Genomic DNA, 18,532 nt, shown 5'->3' on the forward strand with positions numbered 1-18,532 from the left:
ATTTGTGACTCGGAGTCGTCGCTGCGAGGTTCGGCACAAGATCAGGTGCCTCTCGCTGATTTATCCTCAAAGTGTGTTCTATACCGCAGCGAGTCCGAAATGCACGTGAGTTATAATTTTGCTATTTGTTATTTTCAATCGTTTTATTATTATTTACGTTTTCATACGTGAAAAAATATGTACACCGTCGTGTTTTGTACAACAGTGTGGAAAAAAAATTTTGCGCAAACAATTCAAAGCTTCGAAGTAGAAAAAACAAACAAAAGCGAATATATCCGAGCGATACGCATAATTAATGACGAGTTTACATTTGTGCGTGCCTGCATTGCGCGATAAATGCAAAGCGCGAAATCTGACAAACCGTAAATTTAAATTCGCCGCGTTTTTTCCGATTCTCCCTTTACAAGTAGAGGTACAAAGCTCTCATGAATATTATCTGTCCCGGCAGCGAGGAATTTGCATGAACTCTTGTAAAAATTTTAATCCGCGCAAATTAAGGCTACTGCACTGGTGGTGAGCATCTATATTTCATACGATACACTCTATACTGACGGGATCTCATTACGCGTATAGCTATATGCGTATGTCTATCTAGCTGCAGATAATTCGTCATTGCTCGTCGGATCTGATTCTCAATAATTCGTCGATAATTTCGATTAGCGTCGATTAATCAACTGCTATTGTAGGACAATTATCGTTGACGTGTCTTGTTACAATTGATGTTTATTATTGGCATTGCTCTTCGATGCTCCGTAATTTAGTTTCGCTATTTTCAAGTACACGCGCTTGAACGTCGTTTTTGAAGTCGAAAAACGAGATGAATCGAAAGATAGCCATGATACGCCCACATCAGTCTTCGACGCTACAATGTCGTGCCTTTTAATCGAGCTTCGATGAAAATCGTCCTATTTTTTGATAAACCGCACGTGTGCGTAAAATTAAAACCCAGAAAAGCTCGTCGACAAATTCGCGGCATCGCGATACATCGCAACTACTTTTAAAAAAAAGAGCCCGAGGTACGTTATTCAGTATATTGCAATAATTGAAAATCGATTATCTATATACATATACTCTGCAGTGTAGCATACAACTGACAACTTAACAAGTATAAAGCTCGTGTCATAATAGAGAAAATGTAAAAGAGAAATGTAAGCTTTTATTTGAGTGGTCGCGAGAGTCGATATCTCGATTCGTCTCTCACGTGTGTACGTACACTCCATATACGCGAGGTCTCTTGCTCGATCGACGAAAGTGAAATTGGAGAATTTATTGGAAGTAATGGAACAGAATCGACGAGTCACGTCGGGGCTAAATTGTAGAGAAAAATGTGCGACGGCGTATAACGGACAAAGTGATTGTTTTTGCTGTTACGCATAGCGAAAAGTCGATACATCTATATTATAATATACTCTATTGAGGGGGAAAAATGAATAATCGATTCGCCAATAAAAAGCTCGTTTGCAGGACACACCCTATAATATACTCTAGCCAAGATTATCATCTTGTACACCTACATATCCGGTCGACTCTTGGACATTCTTTCGAGGGCAGAGAGGGTCTAGTTGCGCACGCGCTACGGCCTTCCCATTTTGACCGCCCGTGAATTTTCCTAGTCTCATTGCCGCGCGTGTACTGGCTGCTGCTCTCTGCTGGAATTCACGGAGACCGTAGTTTCGGCTACGGTCTTCTGCAGTAGAGGCTTCCTTGATAATGCGCAATTAAGTGAGATGGTTAGTTATATACATGTGTGTAGCGAGATTGCGAGGGCTGGATTCTCGGCTTTTTGAGAAGGTTGAGAGGACAATTTCGGAGGCTCTAGGATTGAAAACTAAGACGTTCTATTGTTTGATTTGCTACGTATACCCGAAGAATTTGCTAAAATTAATTGGAAATGTTTAGTTACATATTTTTTACAATAATTATAAATCAATGTAGACTAGAGTGGTAATTAATAATTTTGTATATATTTATATACGTATGAACTAAATATGCATACAAATATACAGTATATTAAAAGCTTTTACCTTGCCGTAAAATAATATGAATCACAAATCCGTCATAATTATAGTTCTACATTATGTAATATAAAATTTTAATATTATAAATATATTCAACGTTATAAAATATCATTATAATAATACGTGATGGTTCAGTGATGAACCCTATTTATTTTAGAAAATTTTCAATATTATAAAATATATATATATATATATATATATATATATATATATATATATATATATATATAATATTATAAACAGTTCCTTGAAATCTTCAACAAATTGCAATAACTCTCCTCCACATTCGAAGCGATACGCTCGTTGCTCTCACAATAATCCCTCGTTTATACCAAGAATGAAAATTTCCGCCTCTCAGCGTCCCTCAATTCCAAAAATAGCCTTTCGCCTTCGAGGCGTAACGAAATCCCTCGGAATTTGAAAAAAGGAAAAGAGACTCCACTCAATCAAGTCCATAGACGCATACGCATCCCGACAGTGTGGCAATTAAACAAGCCTCTAATTGTCGTCCAGACGTGCCGCGAGGTTCGTATTTCCGCGCATTTCGAGGCCTACTTATGCTACACTTCGCGAGACGCTGCAGAGACGTACGCTAGTGCTTCGTCAATTCCATTGCGACGAGTTTATATAAGGAGGAAATGCTTAACTGATGCTCCAGTCCGAGGTTAACAGCGTCGTTGTGCTAACTGAAAAGGATTGTTTGCTTTGCTGTATTAATACGGTTTTCGGCCCTTCGCACTTACTCCGCTCGATCCGAATATTCTCGTCCTGTGCTTGTTTTTCGATAATCTTCTCTCTGTTATATAAAATAAATTAAAAATAAGTTAAATTTATACTTTTTGAAAATCAACTAAGCTTCTATACCGTAGTCGAAGCTTTTTGTCAAGTGCTACATAGCTGCAATTAAGTAATTAGGTTGGGCGAGTTTCGTCTAGTGCGGTGATCTTCGGGTAAATGCGTTATAAACTTATTACAGTATAGGTCGTAGTTAGTTAGCAGTGCAGTCAAGCTTGAGGCGTGTAAAGTGTTACAGCAACTTCCGATTTAACGCAAAGTTTCATCCAAGGCACCAAACGTTCAGCTAAACAAGCGTATATTATACCAGCACTCGATAACGTTTTAATTCGGCTAGAACAGCAAAATAAAGATACTATATCCACTTGTTTTGATGTTCTCGTATATGTCAGTCGCTCGATCAGTATTAATCAACCGGGCAAACAAGTGTGGCAACGTTCGAATTCAAAAGTGGAGTCATAGATCTAGCCGACGAATTAACTCATTGTACACGACGGAGCTTCTTTTTTTTCATCGGGACTGCCGACCTTTTATTTTACTCGCGCACAAATTTTATCGGAAAACATAGCTCAATCGCAATTTGGAAACAAAGTGACGAAAATAACAAGTCTATACTATAGTATACACACGATGTTTTTCCGTTCACAGACAATAAGCTTCGATCAACGAATGTCAAGTACACCGGTATATGCGCGCGATATCCCGTGCTTATTTCGGCTGATTTAGCTTGATATCTCACGGCTGGTCGAACATCCTCGAGTGAGAGAGACAGAGAAAGCGGGAAAAAGAAACATTATAAGAGATTCACGACGGGAAAAAATCGATGCTTTCATGTATTATGCAGTTGTTTTGATACGTATACGTGAGCGTAGCGGTGTCGCGTGTCGCGGTTACTTTTGCGACAAAGGAATAGCGGGCGACTAAGTGGTCACTGACGGTTGAGCTAAATCGACCTCCTCACGATCGATTGTAGGCAAATTAGGTGGAACAAAAGCCAGATGACTGGTGCGCGCATGTGATTCGGAGGGAAATTCAGCGTTTGGGCTCTGGAATTACAGGATGTGCTGCATACAGCCGCAGCGTACACGAGGAATTTCATTACTTTTCAAAAGCTTTTCTTTGATCTGATACTTTGGAAATATCGAAAATTCCTTTGTGCGTTATCGAAGCTATTGTGTTTGCTTGCTCGGTATTCGACTATTACAGCGCGTATACGCAATTGGGATATTATACCGTTTCTGGCAATGCAAACACGCAGGCATTAAAGTAAGCCAACATCGGCGAGCATAGGGCATAACATTGGATTGTTTTAATCGTAAAATATCGTTGTGGCTACGTACAAATCAACGATAATTTCTTGCACAGAACTTTCCTCGAAACGAAAAAGCTTCTCCAAAAAAAAATCCATAATATCAATCCTTACCGAAATTCCGCAACAAAGCTGACGCTATATTTATCCATATTAAAACACGGGAGGGAGCGTATATCAATGCGTTAGGTTAGTTTATATTATGGTTCGGCATCAAATACATCGGACATTAAGCGAATAGCGTATATCCGCTGGGGTGATTTAGCGCTGCATACTACACGCACGACGTCATCTGCGCTGCATATAACTCATTCCGCTGTAGGCGCTCTCGGCTACTATATGGCAATCTGCGACTCGTAATTATTTGTACATACCTGTAGTAATTGATTACTTGATTTCGATTGTTTGTTTCGGGGATTTTAGGAGGGGAGGCAGCTGTCACGCTGTACTGCATCGAACGAGAGATTCTGCTAAATTAGTTTAATCCTAATGGATTAAGCAGCGTTTGAGTGGTGAACAAATTTTGGGAAACGGTTTTCGTTTGTTCAAAGTTTATGTTTCGGCGTTATTTTTGGGAACAAATTTGCGGAGAAAATTGATGAAATGCAAAGCTTCTTATAACAGCGAGTCATGATTCTGCAATTGAGAATATTTATGCATATATATGTATAGATCGACCTGTTATTACTTTAATAAAAATTGCACGCTATAATATAATGGATGACTCACATCACATAGAGGATATCGAGCAGGATATTGGTAATAATCAGTATTATAATCGTGTAAGTAGTCTCTTAATCACACCTCGTGTGATTAACCCAATTTATGCTAGCTTATAACTTTTACATTCATTACTTAACGCAGTTTCATAATTATAAATAGTAGATCATCTTTATAATTAGAGATTACGCCTAAAATGTTCATCCAACAAAGCCAAAAGAACCAGCAGCGACAGTACACACACAGCATTCAATAATCCAGAAGCGTCACCCGATCCCATCTCCATCAAGCCAACTTCCACATCCCACCACACGCCTCCCCCTCTTCCCCCCTGCTCAACACACACGCACGTCGTAATTGGCCGCTGCGCGAATATGCGTTGAAAATTTATCGCTGGATTTTATTCGATCGCGGTTTCGGCTCGCTCTCTCTCTCTCTCTCTCTCTCTCTCTCTCTCTCTCTCTCTATCTCTCTCCGCATGCTGTATACATATGCGCGTAGCTGTCCGATCGAGCGGAGACATGTAGTGTGCGCGGTGGTCATCGGAACGGCCGGCAGACAGTAAACTTCCGCGGCCTATCGTCAATTTCTTGGTCGCTCTGTCTCTGTGTGTAGTGTTTTGGCTAACTGCTGCCGCTGCTGCTGCTACTGCTGTGGTGCTGGACCGCTCCGTGTGTTGTGGTGCAAAATAACTGGGATCATTGCTTGCTGCGGAGAGATGGCGAAGGTACAGTGCAGCGCATCGGTGAACTATTTTCGGGAGGGACCGCACTCATCGATTCTGTGCGCATCGTTTACAATATTGTGCTTTTGAGAAAAGTTACGTAAAACGTGTTCGTCTGCTCAATAGCTGATATGCATTATAATCAGTGTCAATTATTCAGTGTACTCTTGTAATTGTAGTGCATGATTATACTATATAGCTAATGAACGCTAACAGTGTAAAATTCATAACGAAAGTTTCGTATTCCAAGCAGCTTCTGCCAGAGTCTGCAGAAATAAGACAATAAGACGTATAAGTTTTATATTAACGGGAATAACCTTTCGAATTAACACTCTCAAGCGCATCGTTCAACATCCCCCGAAGCCGCGCACATCCCTCTAAAACAGCAAAATTCCAGCAGCCTTTCAAAAACGCAACCGGAAAACACTGCAGCCGCACACTCTCCTGACCCATAAACCCAAAACTTCGCATTCCCCTCCGCGCGATAAATCACGCCCGCGAACAACGCAAACACCTCCAAAAAAGCTCAAAAGCTGCAACAGCATCTGCGGCACGTCGCGATCGTTATTACAGCAAAGTGCTAATCCCCACGAAAGCCAAGAGAACTTAGAAGCTTTACTGCACTGCGTGGAAACGCAATTTCCAACTGTGCATTCCAACAACAGTCGCCCGCGTGCCGTGCGCTAATTTATCTCGCGAAAGAAAGTGTCGGAGCTCAAGTTTATTCGCAAACCGAGCTTGTTCGCTTGGGACGCGTTCTTTTTGCTTGTCGGGATAACGCACAGGCGCAGACGATACAACGCTTTCGAAGAGAGCGCGCGGAGAAAATTGATTGCGATCGCATTTAAAGCCGGAATTCGACCTGTATGTAGTTCGTTTTCCGCTTCTCGTTCGCTATATTTGCTGCAAGCTATATTATAATGTTGTATGATTAGACTGCATTTCGACTTGGGCACGCGAAAAGGGATAGCGTATAGCTTAATTAATTTTCGGAACTTAGACATTTAGCTGGTGTTCTCTTTCATGTTGCGGATCAATTACTATGCGTCCAGGCTTGCTTTGATCCTTTCAAACACACAGTACGGTAATGAGTAGTCGTTCGCTAAATGTCTCCTCATATTCGCCTGTTACTACTGGATCACATTTCCGAATCCAGCATAGGCTACAACAATTGAAAAATGTATAACATTCATTTTACCGATTTTCGAAAAGCAAAATTTAAACACAATAATTAATTCTGATTTCGAACTTAAAAATAAAAAGATATTATGCACAGAGAAAGATGCAAAAAAAAAATAGAATAATACTGAAGCACGTCTATAGTATGTGTGCACTGATACGATTTTCCGGTTCATCTCAGGGAATACTGGGCACCTGCGGCGAAAAACAGCAGGTGATGCTGCTCCTGCTGATCCAGATCATTGTGATCGTGTTAATGGGGACGCTGATGACGTACGGGCCTGAGGCGCGTCCCGTCCCGAGAAACCGTTCAAGTAAGCATACCCACACACATCTCTCACGCATTGTACATATATCTACGTATAAACGTTTTCGTATACACACACACATATACATATATAGACGCGCATCTCCATATAGAGCCGAGACGATACGGCCTGTTGAAAGCGGCTCCTTGTCTGACCCGCGACCCCATTGTCGCCTTGTCGTGCGGGCACGTATAGACACTGATGATTATATATATATATATATATATATATATATATATATATATATATATCGCGTGTATGAATACCTATGGTGATGGGGAGTGGGAGGAGGGTTTGTTCGATGCAGACAATGCGAATGGATATTTTGTGTAATCTTGGTCAGGCGCGATAGGTATATAGATGACTGCTTACATATTATTGTGAAAGTTTTGTAGAGAAAGGCGAAAAGTACAACGTAGTTTTTACAGACATCAAGAGCTTTTTTAGTTATTTAAAGGTTTAGACATAAAACTATAGGATTAAATGACTTCTTATTCTGGTAGGAGCCCTAGAGGAAATAAAAAATGTAATTTTTATTTGTACGTTTTTGTTGGACTTCGGACCTTTTTTACGTTTTATTACAGTTTGCTACATTTTGTTACAATTTATTACAAATCCAGAGATCCAGGATTTCATGGGGGTCTCTTCTTTGAAACGACAAATGTAACAATAAGTAAAAAAGTATAAGAAAATGTAAAAAATTGTCTGTAAGCGTAATATTATATAAGAAAATGGCGACTTTTTATTTTCTTACTTCTGCTTACATCCTTTTACTTTTTCTTGCAATTTCTTATGCATTGTTGCATTTTATTATAAAATTAATAATTAAAAAAATATATTGACTATATTAGGCGGTAAAATAACATATGTAGTGGTATTTCAAAGAAATCTCATGTTGTACAATGAACCGATCAATGAAAAGTTGAATCTATAAGTTGTACATTTCAGACAAGTAAATGATATTTCAACTAAAATCGAATGGATAAAAACTCAGTTCATCAGAATTATTTGGAAAATTACACATGTATTTCTGATTTACAGTGTATTTTTACATGAAAAAAGTGATAAGTATTTTAGCTTTTTTGTCAAGGCATTAATTAGAATTTTGACTTTTAACAGTTGTGAGAGATTTTGAGACCGATACCTGTTACTTCATTTTTGCATTTTTTCTCATTCGAAAACTAACAGGTCTAGAAAGCTCATATTTTGCATGTAGATTTCTTTTGTGATTGTGGAAAGATATTTAAAGTTGAATCAACGTTAACTAAAATACTTTTGTGTTCGACTACAACACCCATGATAATTATTTAGTCGAAATCAGAAGTTTTTCAGTTAAGGTCAATTCAACTTTAAATATCTTTTCACAATTACAAAAGAAACCTATATGCGAAATATGAGCTCTCGAGACCTGTTAGTTTTTGAATGAGAATAAATGCAAAAATGAAAAAACAGATATCGGTCTCAAAATCTCTCACAGCTATTAAAAGTCAAAATTCTAATTACCTAAAACCTTGACTAAAAATGTAAAAATATGCTAGATACCAGAAATACAATGTGCTAGAGATAGTAGTTTCTGCGTAACTGCCTATAAGTAAAATTTGACCTGCTCAATTAAAAAACGGAGTGATTATTCGCACCAAGATCCACGTAATTACGTGACTCTACGTGACTGTAAGGGAGGCTTTTCAGCCAAATTCTTGCAGTCACGTAAATTTTCCGGGCCACTTGGAGTCACGTAAATTTTCCGAGAAAGCCCTTGGAGTCACGTAAAAGCTCCGAGTCCCGTAATTTTTCTTACAGACACGTAAAGCTTCGAGTCACGTAAAATAAGAAAATATTTTATTGAGCGGCTCCAATTTTTTACGTGACTGCAAATTTTACGTGACTCTAATTCTTACGTGACTCCAATTTTTACGTGAATGTAAGAAATCGCGCTTTGATTGCAAGGATTTTCTAATCTGCTCCAATTTTACACTGGTTATCCAGATATGATAAGCATCACAGATAATTTGGGATTTACATATTTATAATTTCTGTACTTAGTCAATAAAAATAAGTAAAATGGTGCATACGAGAACTATTAATTTATTCAATATTTATCTTGCTGGAGTCGAAGTGATTGTGGGTTGCAACACAATTCCTGGCCTTGTACCGGTGTCGTATTTTCCATTTTTTGTTAAATGCTTATAAATTAAGAGTTATAGTATAAAAAAGAGTTGTTAATCCGTGAAATTGAAAATTCAGATAGATATAGTCATTTGGCGTTGAAGGCGATAGGCAATAAGTTGAAGGAGAAAATAATAGGTCAAGATTGACTCTATAAAGTGTAAAAAAGGAGCTAATATAAGTCTAGGAGATGCTATTATTTTTCTTATACGAATGCATATTCTCTTTTTTCACTGTTTAAATCAGTACGATTGACCTACTGTCTGCATACGTACAAACATGCTAACTACTACTTACATCGCTAATGATTTTAAAGTAGAAAATGACATACTTTCATTTTTTGATTAATGAGATCAGAAAAATAAAATTAAGATAAGTTGTTTGATTCCCATTTAAAGAAAAATTCTACTTGCGAGCTAAGCAAGTTTTACAAAAATATTTGTAATCATCTGTCTTCATTGCTTCAGTTATATTTATTCTGTCGCATTTGGTGTGAACCCACTGAAGACAAACGCAGCACTCAATGCAAGGAGTTGATTCTGTTACAATTTTCTTACATTTCCTACAATGATACGTCATTCCTAGTTTTTGTTCTTCCACTGCTTTTATCAATCTAGCTTTAGTTTCTGAAGCTAGATGGCTATCTAATATGTCAAAATCTATGAATTCTAATGATAGTTGTTCGGGAATTTTCTCAAATTTCTCTCGAAGAGATAATGGAATCACAATTGTATCATCAACAACCGTTTTGATAAATCTGTATTGAAATCCTAACCATGCTAGAATTTTTTGTACTTGATCTTCTTCACTTAGCTGAATGAATGCTTGAGGATCTTTTCTCAGCGGTAATCCAATGGCTGAAGTGAATTTTCCTTTCTTTCGACCTTTTTCCTTAATCTCACCTGTAACCATTAGCTTTTTCTTTGTTCCAGTATTTTGTTCTGGCTCGAGTATATTTTTTTCATCTACCACTTCATGTTGTTTGACATGATGTTCGACATTAGATACTTTTTTTTTCTTACATGGCATTTGGAACTCGAAAGTTCATCGCCTCATCTACGCAAGCCTTCCACGCTGCCCTATCTTGTGTCAACCCGACCCAAGATGCACCTCTCCGATCGACACCCACCCGTCCTATTTCTACTAGATCCGCTTTTACGTTGTCCTCCCATCTACGTCTAGGTCTACCTAGAGGTCGCGTTACCATCGGCCTGCCCTTCATGACACGCGCTGCCGTACGGTCGTCTCCCATTCTCGCTACGTGCCCTGCCCATCCCAATCTGCGCGATTTTATTATTCTGTTAATATTTGGTGACGCGTACAGATTGTGTAACTCATCATTGTGTAGTCTCCTCCATTCCCCGGTTTCCTCATCTTTCTGCGGCCCGTATATTTTTCGCAAGACTTTATTTTCAAATACCCTAAAACGGTTGTCCGCCTGCTTAGTGAGAGCCCACGTTTCGCACCCGTACAGAACCATCGGCAGTATTATTGTCCTGTATATTCTTATTTTAACGTTTTTAGACAACAGTCTCGACTTAAGTAAATTACTCACGGCGTAGAAGCAAGCATTACCCGAATGGAGTCTCTTATTTATTTCGACATTAATCTCGATTCTATCATTTATGGTCGTACCCAGATACCTGAATTCGCTAACCTTTTCAAAAGTAAAATTTCTAACTCTGAGATCTTCCTCCCCTCTGCAGATGCCTAGCTTATCCACAATCCTGTACTTTGTTTTTGATTCACTCACTTCTAACCCTGTATACTCCACCGCTTTTATGAGGATTTCCGCGTTTCTTGCTACCGTTTCCCTACAATCCCCCAGTATATCCAAATCATCTGCGTAGCCTAGTATCTGCGTAGTTCCATTATCCCTTGTTTTAAACCATCGCGTATCATGAAGGGTTCTGATACATTACCGCCTACTCGGACCTTTCCCGTGCTTCCGTTCAGACATATTTGAATTAATCTCACGAGTTTTTTCGGTACACCGAGAAGTACTAGAATTTGATACATTTTGCTTCGCTTAATAGAGTCGTACGCTTTTTTAAAATCTATAAATAATTAGTGTATGGTTTCGCAAAATTCCCACTTTTTCTCTAACAACTGTCTGATGGTAAACATTTGATCGCTCGTCTATCTGTTGCGCCGAAATCCGCACTGATAATCTCCTACTATATCTTCCGCGAATTGAGTGAGTCTAGCTTGTATTACGTTTGACAGAACTTTGTAGCACGTTGCTAAAAGTGAAATACCCCTATAGTTATTGCAGTCTGTCTTATCCCCCTTTTTAAAAATCGGTATAATGATAGATTCCTTCCAATTTTCGGGTATTGTTTCATTTTTCCAGATGGCACATACTAGTTTATAGATTTTGAAAGTGAGCTCGACGCCCCCATATTTGAGTAACTCAGCTGGTATAGAGTCATTTCCCGCGGCTTTGTTGTTTTTTAGTTTTTTAATCGCGGCCTCTACTTCTTGGTAGCTCGGTTCCTCCACGTGGGGTTCAGCTGTGTGAATTTCGTCCCCTAATTCTTCGCTATTTTCGTGCACGTTTAATAATTTATCGAAATAATTTTTCCACAGCGACAGTAATTCGTTGTCATTTGTTACGAGGTCCCCGTTTTCGTCCTTCATCAATTGCGCTCTACTCCTAAAACCCTTTCTGATGGCGTTAATCCCTCTGTACATTTCGCGGGGGTTATTTTCCTTACTGTTAGTTTCTATTCTCCTAATAAGATTCTTTTAATACTCCCGCTTCTTATTTCTGTAGATCGCGCTCGTCTGTGTCCTTACGTTAGAATACTCTTCTACGGTCCTATCGCTTCTATTTTGTAAGCTATCTAATTTAGCCTTTTTGCGCCTTTCAAACCAGAGTTCGCACTCTTCGTCAAACCATGGTTTGCTCTTTGGCTTTTTCTTTTTACCCAGTACTTTGTTCGCGGCCTCTTTTACCGTTTTTTCGATGTCCCCCCATAAGCTATTCGGTTCGTCATTCCCCTCCGGCGATGTGTTTGCTTCTTCAAGTGCCTGAAACCTGTTATTAATTACTATCTGGTACCTAATTCGCTCTGTTCTATCTCGTAGTTTCTCAATATCGAAGCTTTCTACCTTGTTTGCTCGCTTACTATTTTGATTCGCTACTAGTCTAGCTCTTAATTTGGCTACTACTAGGAAGTGGTCCGAGTCGCTATCTGCCCCTCTGTAAGCCCTTACGTCAAGAACATTAATATGACGTCTTTTTTCAATGAGGAAATGATCAATTTGGTTCTGTGTGGCCCCGTCCGGCGATGTCCACGTTGCCTTATGTATGTTCTTGTGCTTAAAACACGTAGTTTTGATTATAAGATCTTTTGCCGCCGCGAAATTTATGACCCTAATACCGTTATCATTGCTGGCTTCGTGCAGGCTTTCCTTACCTATAGTAGGCCTAAACATTTCCTCCCTACCTATTTTAGCATTGAAATCGCCTAATACTATTCTTGTGTCGTAAGACGCGAACTGGTCGATTTCCTGCTCTAAAGTTTCGTAATAGAGATCCTTAGCTTCTTCTTCTTTGTCCTCCGTATGACAGTGTACATTAATAAATACATATCTATACCATTCACCTTCGATAATGATGTACGAGAGTCTATCATTGACGGATTTGAAACTTTTAACCGAATGTATGATGCTTTTGCTTACGAGAAATCCGGTGCCTAGAGATCCCCCACTCCCGGCCCCATACAGGTACGTGAAGTTACCCGATGATAGTACTCCGCCATCTGGCCACCGCGATTCCTGTATTGCTACCAAATCTAGATTGTACCTTTCAGCTTCCTTTACGAGTTCTTTAAACGCACCTGCTCTGTATAGACTGCGAACATTCCAAGTTCCGACCCTTAAGTCCCTTTTGGTTCGGATTTGATTTTTTTGAGCCATGATGTTATGTTAAACCCGCGCACTTCGGATCCTGTTCCGATCGCAGGTGAGTTCTAGAGGTGATAACCCCCATACCTCTCTAGAACTAAGTATGAGAGCTTTCCGACTTTGACGAGGACAGTGTCAATTCGTCGTCAGACACACTACGGTTTCATTCTCGCATCCTAACGCCCCCCTGCAAGGCAGCGCGCCTTCGCTGGCATCGTTACCGCGTAAGACCAGGTGACGAATCTTTCTACACATCCCCTTTCGGGGCAGTTGTCATCGCTCCCGCATCCTCCTCGGCAGCAGGATTTTTGCCCATTTTTGTAATGTGTGATGAAAGAGATAGATTGAGAGATAAGAGATAATGTGAAGTGTTTTTGTTGTTGTGGTGCTTGCGTAGTGTTTCTAGATGAATGCGTTCGACAGTGTGGGCTCATCACACCCACGCCTGTTCCTATCGGCTGCCCGCGGCTGCTTATTCAATTTATTCGCAGCTAACCTCTTTCTCAGGGGCTGTTCCTCTATCCGCAACCTAAGGACGCGCTGTGTAGTGGTGATAGGCACCCACCCGTTCGATCTGGACGACAACGCCCAAGACCCGCTTAGGGTAGCGGCATTGTAACAGTCGACATTAGATACACTGCTCAAAATTAATTTTCTTTCGAAGCGGTCCTCTAGAGTTTCATTGGATTTCTCTATCAATCCCTTCTCACTGAATCCTTTGTCTTCTTGTTTATTCGTATCCTGACTCCTTGCACTAACTTGGTCGTCCTCCAGAGTTTCATTGGATTTCTCTATCAATCCTTTCTCACTGACTCCTTTGATTTCTTGTTTAATCATATATTGACTCCTTGCACTGACTTCTTCAATTTCTTGTTTATTTGTATCCTCAATTTGATACTCTGTACGCAGATTATCTAGGACATGGTCTGGTCCTATGATCTTTTCTGTCACTGCATCAATATCATCCACCTTCTTTGTATCTTCTAACATTTTGTATTTTTTTATAATGTTTTCATAAAGATCCTTAAAGTAATTATTAAAGTTGTCACAAATCTGAAAAAATAATTTAAAAGTAAAATATTGTATCGGACAGATTTTTTAAATTGTTTGGAGTGTTCATGGTCTCACCTCTAGTTGAGAGTCATGATTGTGCGTACTATCAACTTTTTGAACCACATAATAGTCCTTTTTGGCTGGCAGTACTAATCGAATGAAGAATTGACAGTTAGTTTTCTCACTTCTAAAAAAGAACAAACATTCATCATGGATAAATAATATGCGTATTTCATAAAACTTGTGTTTAATTCCATACATCAAATGTTTTTTAGGGTAAACAAAAGAATCCTACACCTAGCATGAAAAGAATTCTGTTTTTATTCTGTCGGTACCTTGTAGTTAATTTTTATGGAGGGAAAATCCCGTACGGTTTTGAAAAAATTCACATTACATTGATAAAACATCATGCTAGACGTAGGATTCTGCATTTTACCATTATGCATACCTGACATTTCTCAATCCTTTTCCCTTGGACTGAAATTGTTCTCCTTTTCTGCATACAAAACCTGAATATTTATATGCGAATCGTTCAAATTATTTTTCGTCCTCGGTAGCGTTTATGGCAGTATCGCCCTTAGATATTGGAAAATATTCTTTGTATTTGGCTAGACATTCTTCAAATGCTTCGAAACAAGGAAATGTCTGGCCGACGTAAAATGTCACCCATTTTTTCACAAAACTGTAATAAAATTTTTATTTATAAGTATTAATTGTTGATAAATTAATAGAAATAACGGTTTACACTATATACGTGTAAAGAAACAATAGAAGTCACCGCAACTTGTGTCAAAACTGAGATTACTTTTCTTGTATATGCAAGCCTGAAGAAGTAAAAGAACGTTTTGCACGCGAGGAAACAAAAGCCTGTGAGCAAAACTTATATTTTGCCGCTATGTGCTTTCCTTTGTTTTTTACTTTCTTATACCTAACCTAACGTTGTTTTCACGCACCAATGACGTTATGGATTGGTGGGTTCGAAAAATGGCGCACAATTTAAATGGTTAGTATCAGCTAACAGATAAGAAACCGTGTACCTGACGTGAGAACGTATCGGAAAATGTTGCAAAATTAAAAAAAAATATTTTGATCTATTGGATAATTATGTAACGCTCATTGCTTCATATTTTTTGAAATAAAAATAAATTTTGGAAAAATGGCATTTTTCTAATAGAGAAAAAAATTATGAAAAAAAGCTTCTTTAATTATCACAATTGTTAATTCACAGAACCTAATTGTAAACGGCTGACTATGGCGATGGCTATATATAATGAGTATCCTAACTCAGAATTAATAATTTGTGCATGACAGGAGAGAAACTAGAAGTGGCATGACGAATAACAATTTTATTTCGTGATATATCGATCTAAGTTTACATGACCTAAAGCGGTACCGTATTTGATAAGCGACAAACCGTATAAATAAACACGTAGTTAAGATATAAATAAATTTAACTTTAGATGACAATGTAGCTCGGCGTTAATAAAATATTTACATACGGAAATCTCATTTCTTCACAAGCCAAAGTTTTAAGCTTGTTTGGATGATTTTTCTATGCTTCAACATATGGTTACTCATAGTCTATCGAAACAAGTAATCAAACAATTCGACGGATACAAGATGAAATATATATTAGAATGCCCATTTCAAGAAGATACGAAATTTTCATTTTCTTAACTCTTTTTACAACTTATAAAGAAAAAACAATACATAAAAACTCAAGCAAATATCATGATAAGATACCAGGGTAAGCAAAAAGTAGTCTAAGCCTTGTGGCGCGCATTACATCAGAATGAAGTACATAAAGCCAATCAATAGAATAGTGCACCTTTTTGAGAGCTTGAAGTCCATTTTCGAAGTTAAGAAAAACGAAACTGTCGTTCTTCACAACGATGGGCAGCGGTCGACCTTGACTACGACTTCGGTGTTGACACTGAGGATACCCTTACTACCAATGATCACGTAGCTAAAGTCGGGACCATACGAGGCTCAAGGCACTTGTACATTGCGCTCGATTTCGCTGTAGCAGCTGTCTGCGTGCTTGCTAGCACGTGTCGTCACTAATCCATTGAGACTGCAATTTTAAAATAGTCATTGATATTTTATTTGAATATGAATCTGGTTTTCTCTTTTTACAAGAAATTACATTTTACAAGTATATTAAAATGGAATGATTGAAATGTTTATTTTCAAACAGTTGATTTTCATACGTGTTCAAATTATTTGGAAATATAGATTAAAAAATTGTACTATATTAATTCAATTACATGAACAGGGCAAAATCAATGATTTATAAATTTGCATACATACCGAAATTTATGTGATTCATTTTTTCTTGGCTTCTACTTTACATGACCTGACTCCTCGCACCTTTCCTATTCTTTTATTAGGTGTAGGCATTTTAATATTAGCCTCTGTTAGATTTGACCGTTCTATAGATAATTCTTTTAACGATTCTTCCAAATTGTAGTCTGATTGTATGCAGTCAATTGAAGATTTGTCTGTTGTAACTATACTCACATCTTTGTTATTTATGTAATGTTCTAGTAGATTTTTTATAGTTGCTGAGCTTAAATGGTACATTCGATCTGATTGTTCAGTAATTACCTCCATCAATTCATCCATTATTACTTTTAACGTCCGCCTTTTTTCTCCAATGGTTAACCGACTTGGAGTGTTGACTTTTTTAATTACAGTTTCAGTTGTATCCTTTTTATTTGCATTCTCAATACGGTTTCTACTAGTTGATGACGATTTTTTCTCAATAGCTTTAACCGAGGGCTTAACTGTGTTTGGTCTTGATGATTGTACTAAAGATATGTTCGGTCTTGGTGATTGTACTAAAGATGTATTCGGTCTTGGTGATTGTCCAAAAGATGTGCTTAGATTTGGCGATGATTCAAAACTTTTTGAAAGACGCTTGTTTTCTGAACTTCTGATCTCTCCAAACAGATGTCTTTACAAAAAAGAGACATTTTCAAAGCTAAACGTATAGCTAGAATATGACGACATGGTAATCCCATACTGGTCATTTCAAAACAAGTACATGTATATGGAGTGATATAAATTTCTTCTTTGCGACATATAGCAGTACATGTTTGCGATACAGCATCAAAATTTAGCAATGTCATGTATTCAAAATATTCAAACTGTTCTAGAACTACTTTATAAGTATAGTGAGTTAAGCATTCCTTGTATAAAACTTTGGCTTTTTCAAAGTCTGTGATAACAACGTCATTGGGATTAATTCTTAATACATCCTGAATATCTTTTAATCTATTACATTTTAATCTATAATTGGTCCATTTAAAAAATTTTTATTAAACTCTGTCAATGAATCGTATAACCCAATCTCATATTTTAGCTTTCCATTTAAAGATTCAATCCTGTTATTAGTTAAAGTTTTTTAATTCAAGTTGAAAATCTTAAATTTTACCCATTCGTCAGTAATATCCTGCCAATTTTTGATAAAATAATCTTTTATAACTTTAGGAGCAGTCGAAATGAATTTTGAATGAGCATTGTCATAATCCATTTGGTACGAACTTTTGACCATACTGTCCAAGCACCGAAGAGCATTCTCTTTTTCTTCTTTAGTGATTTTCATTTTTGTTGGGCATATTTCCCTGTCAAATATTCTTAACGTGTGAAATTGACAGATAAATAATCTCGCCCAATCAAAAACTTCTCGAATAACAGATCTCTCAGTTAGATCCTTGTCACTGATAAAACCACGTGTCTTTTTGACAGCTTCTAGATTATCTTCTTTGAAGCATTCCATCAACCATTTTACTATAGGTCGAGATTCGCTAACTAAAATGCCTACTCCTACAATCTGACTTCGTCCTTCCCCATCTTCAATAACAAAAAGCATCAGAGAAAATCTTAAGTTGAAAATCTTGTATGTAGATTCTACACACACTACTTCAGGGTATTTACTCATATTCTGCCTCATTTCTGGAATTGAAAAGTACATACCCTGAAATTCTGAATTCTCCTCTAGAATTTCAACTTTTGCTTCTATAAAGTTAAAAAATAAAAATTGTTAGATACAAATGTTAATATATTGTGGAACATTTTGATGTCCATGTAGTTTGACTTGACCATATTTAGTTTTTAACAGTTGTATGGCAGCTTCAATGTCATTTCCATATTTATCTTTATTCTCATTGAACGCATTATACAAATCTTGTGGTATAATTTGCTTTTTAGTTTTGTCCATCATATGTTCATGTAGTAAAGAGGTTTTACAATTTAAACCATGCAAGAATATAGCTTCTTCTTGTTCTTGTTTTGTCAATCGTCTCACCTCGGACAAATTTTCGTAAAACGCCTGAAACAGCATAAA

General features: G+C 37.8%; 2 protein-coding genes across 5 annotated transcripts in view; one reads left to right on the forward strand and one right to left on the reverse strand.

Annotated features, from left to right (window-relative positions):
• The window catches only part of LOC100114882 (ammonium transporter Rh type A), a 27,268-nt gene continuing 8,736 nt past the window's right edge, over window positions 1-18,532 (forward strand). Inside the window, exons 1-2 of one of the 4 annotated variants that reach the window (XM_008219142.4) lie at window positions 1-105; window positions 6,927-7,059. In XM_008219142.4, coding sequence (XP_008217364.1) covers window positions 100-105; window positions 6,927-7,059 — 139 coding nt within the window. In that variant the 5' untranslated portion in view covers window positions 1-99. Of the gene's footprint in view, window positions 106-2,677; window positions 5,662-6,926; window positions 7,060-18,532 lie in introns of those variants that run through there. The other 3 variants (XM_008219141.4, XM_031928350.1, XM_031928352.2) reach the window with 3 other exon arrangements.
• Window positions 17,447-18,532, reverse strand: part of LOC116417111 (uncharacterized protein ZSWIM9) — a 1,249-nt gene continuing 163 nt past the window's right edge. The window contains exons 2-3 of the mRNA XM_031928353.1: window positions 18,289-18,517; window positions 17,447-18,204 (exon numbers count right to left, since the gene is read on the reverse strand). Of these exons, the coding sequence (XP_031784213.1) occupies window positions 17,591-18,204; window positions 18,289-18,409 (735 nt within the window). The 5' untranslated portion in view covers window positions 18,410-18,517 and the 3' untranslated portion in view covers window positions 17,447-17,590. The remainder of the gene's footprint in view (window positions 18,205-18,288; window positions 18,518-18,532) is intronic.

This window comes from Nasonia vitripennis, assembly GCF_009193385.2.
Source record: "Nasonia vitripennis strain AsymCx chromosome 4 unlocalized genomic scaffold, Nvit_psr_1.1 chr4_random0006, whole genome shotgun sequence".
NCBI classification, from domain to species: Eukaryota; Metazoa; Arthropoda; class Insecta; order Hymenoptera; family Pteromalidae; genus Nasonia; species Nasonia vitripennis.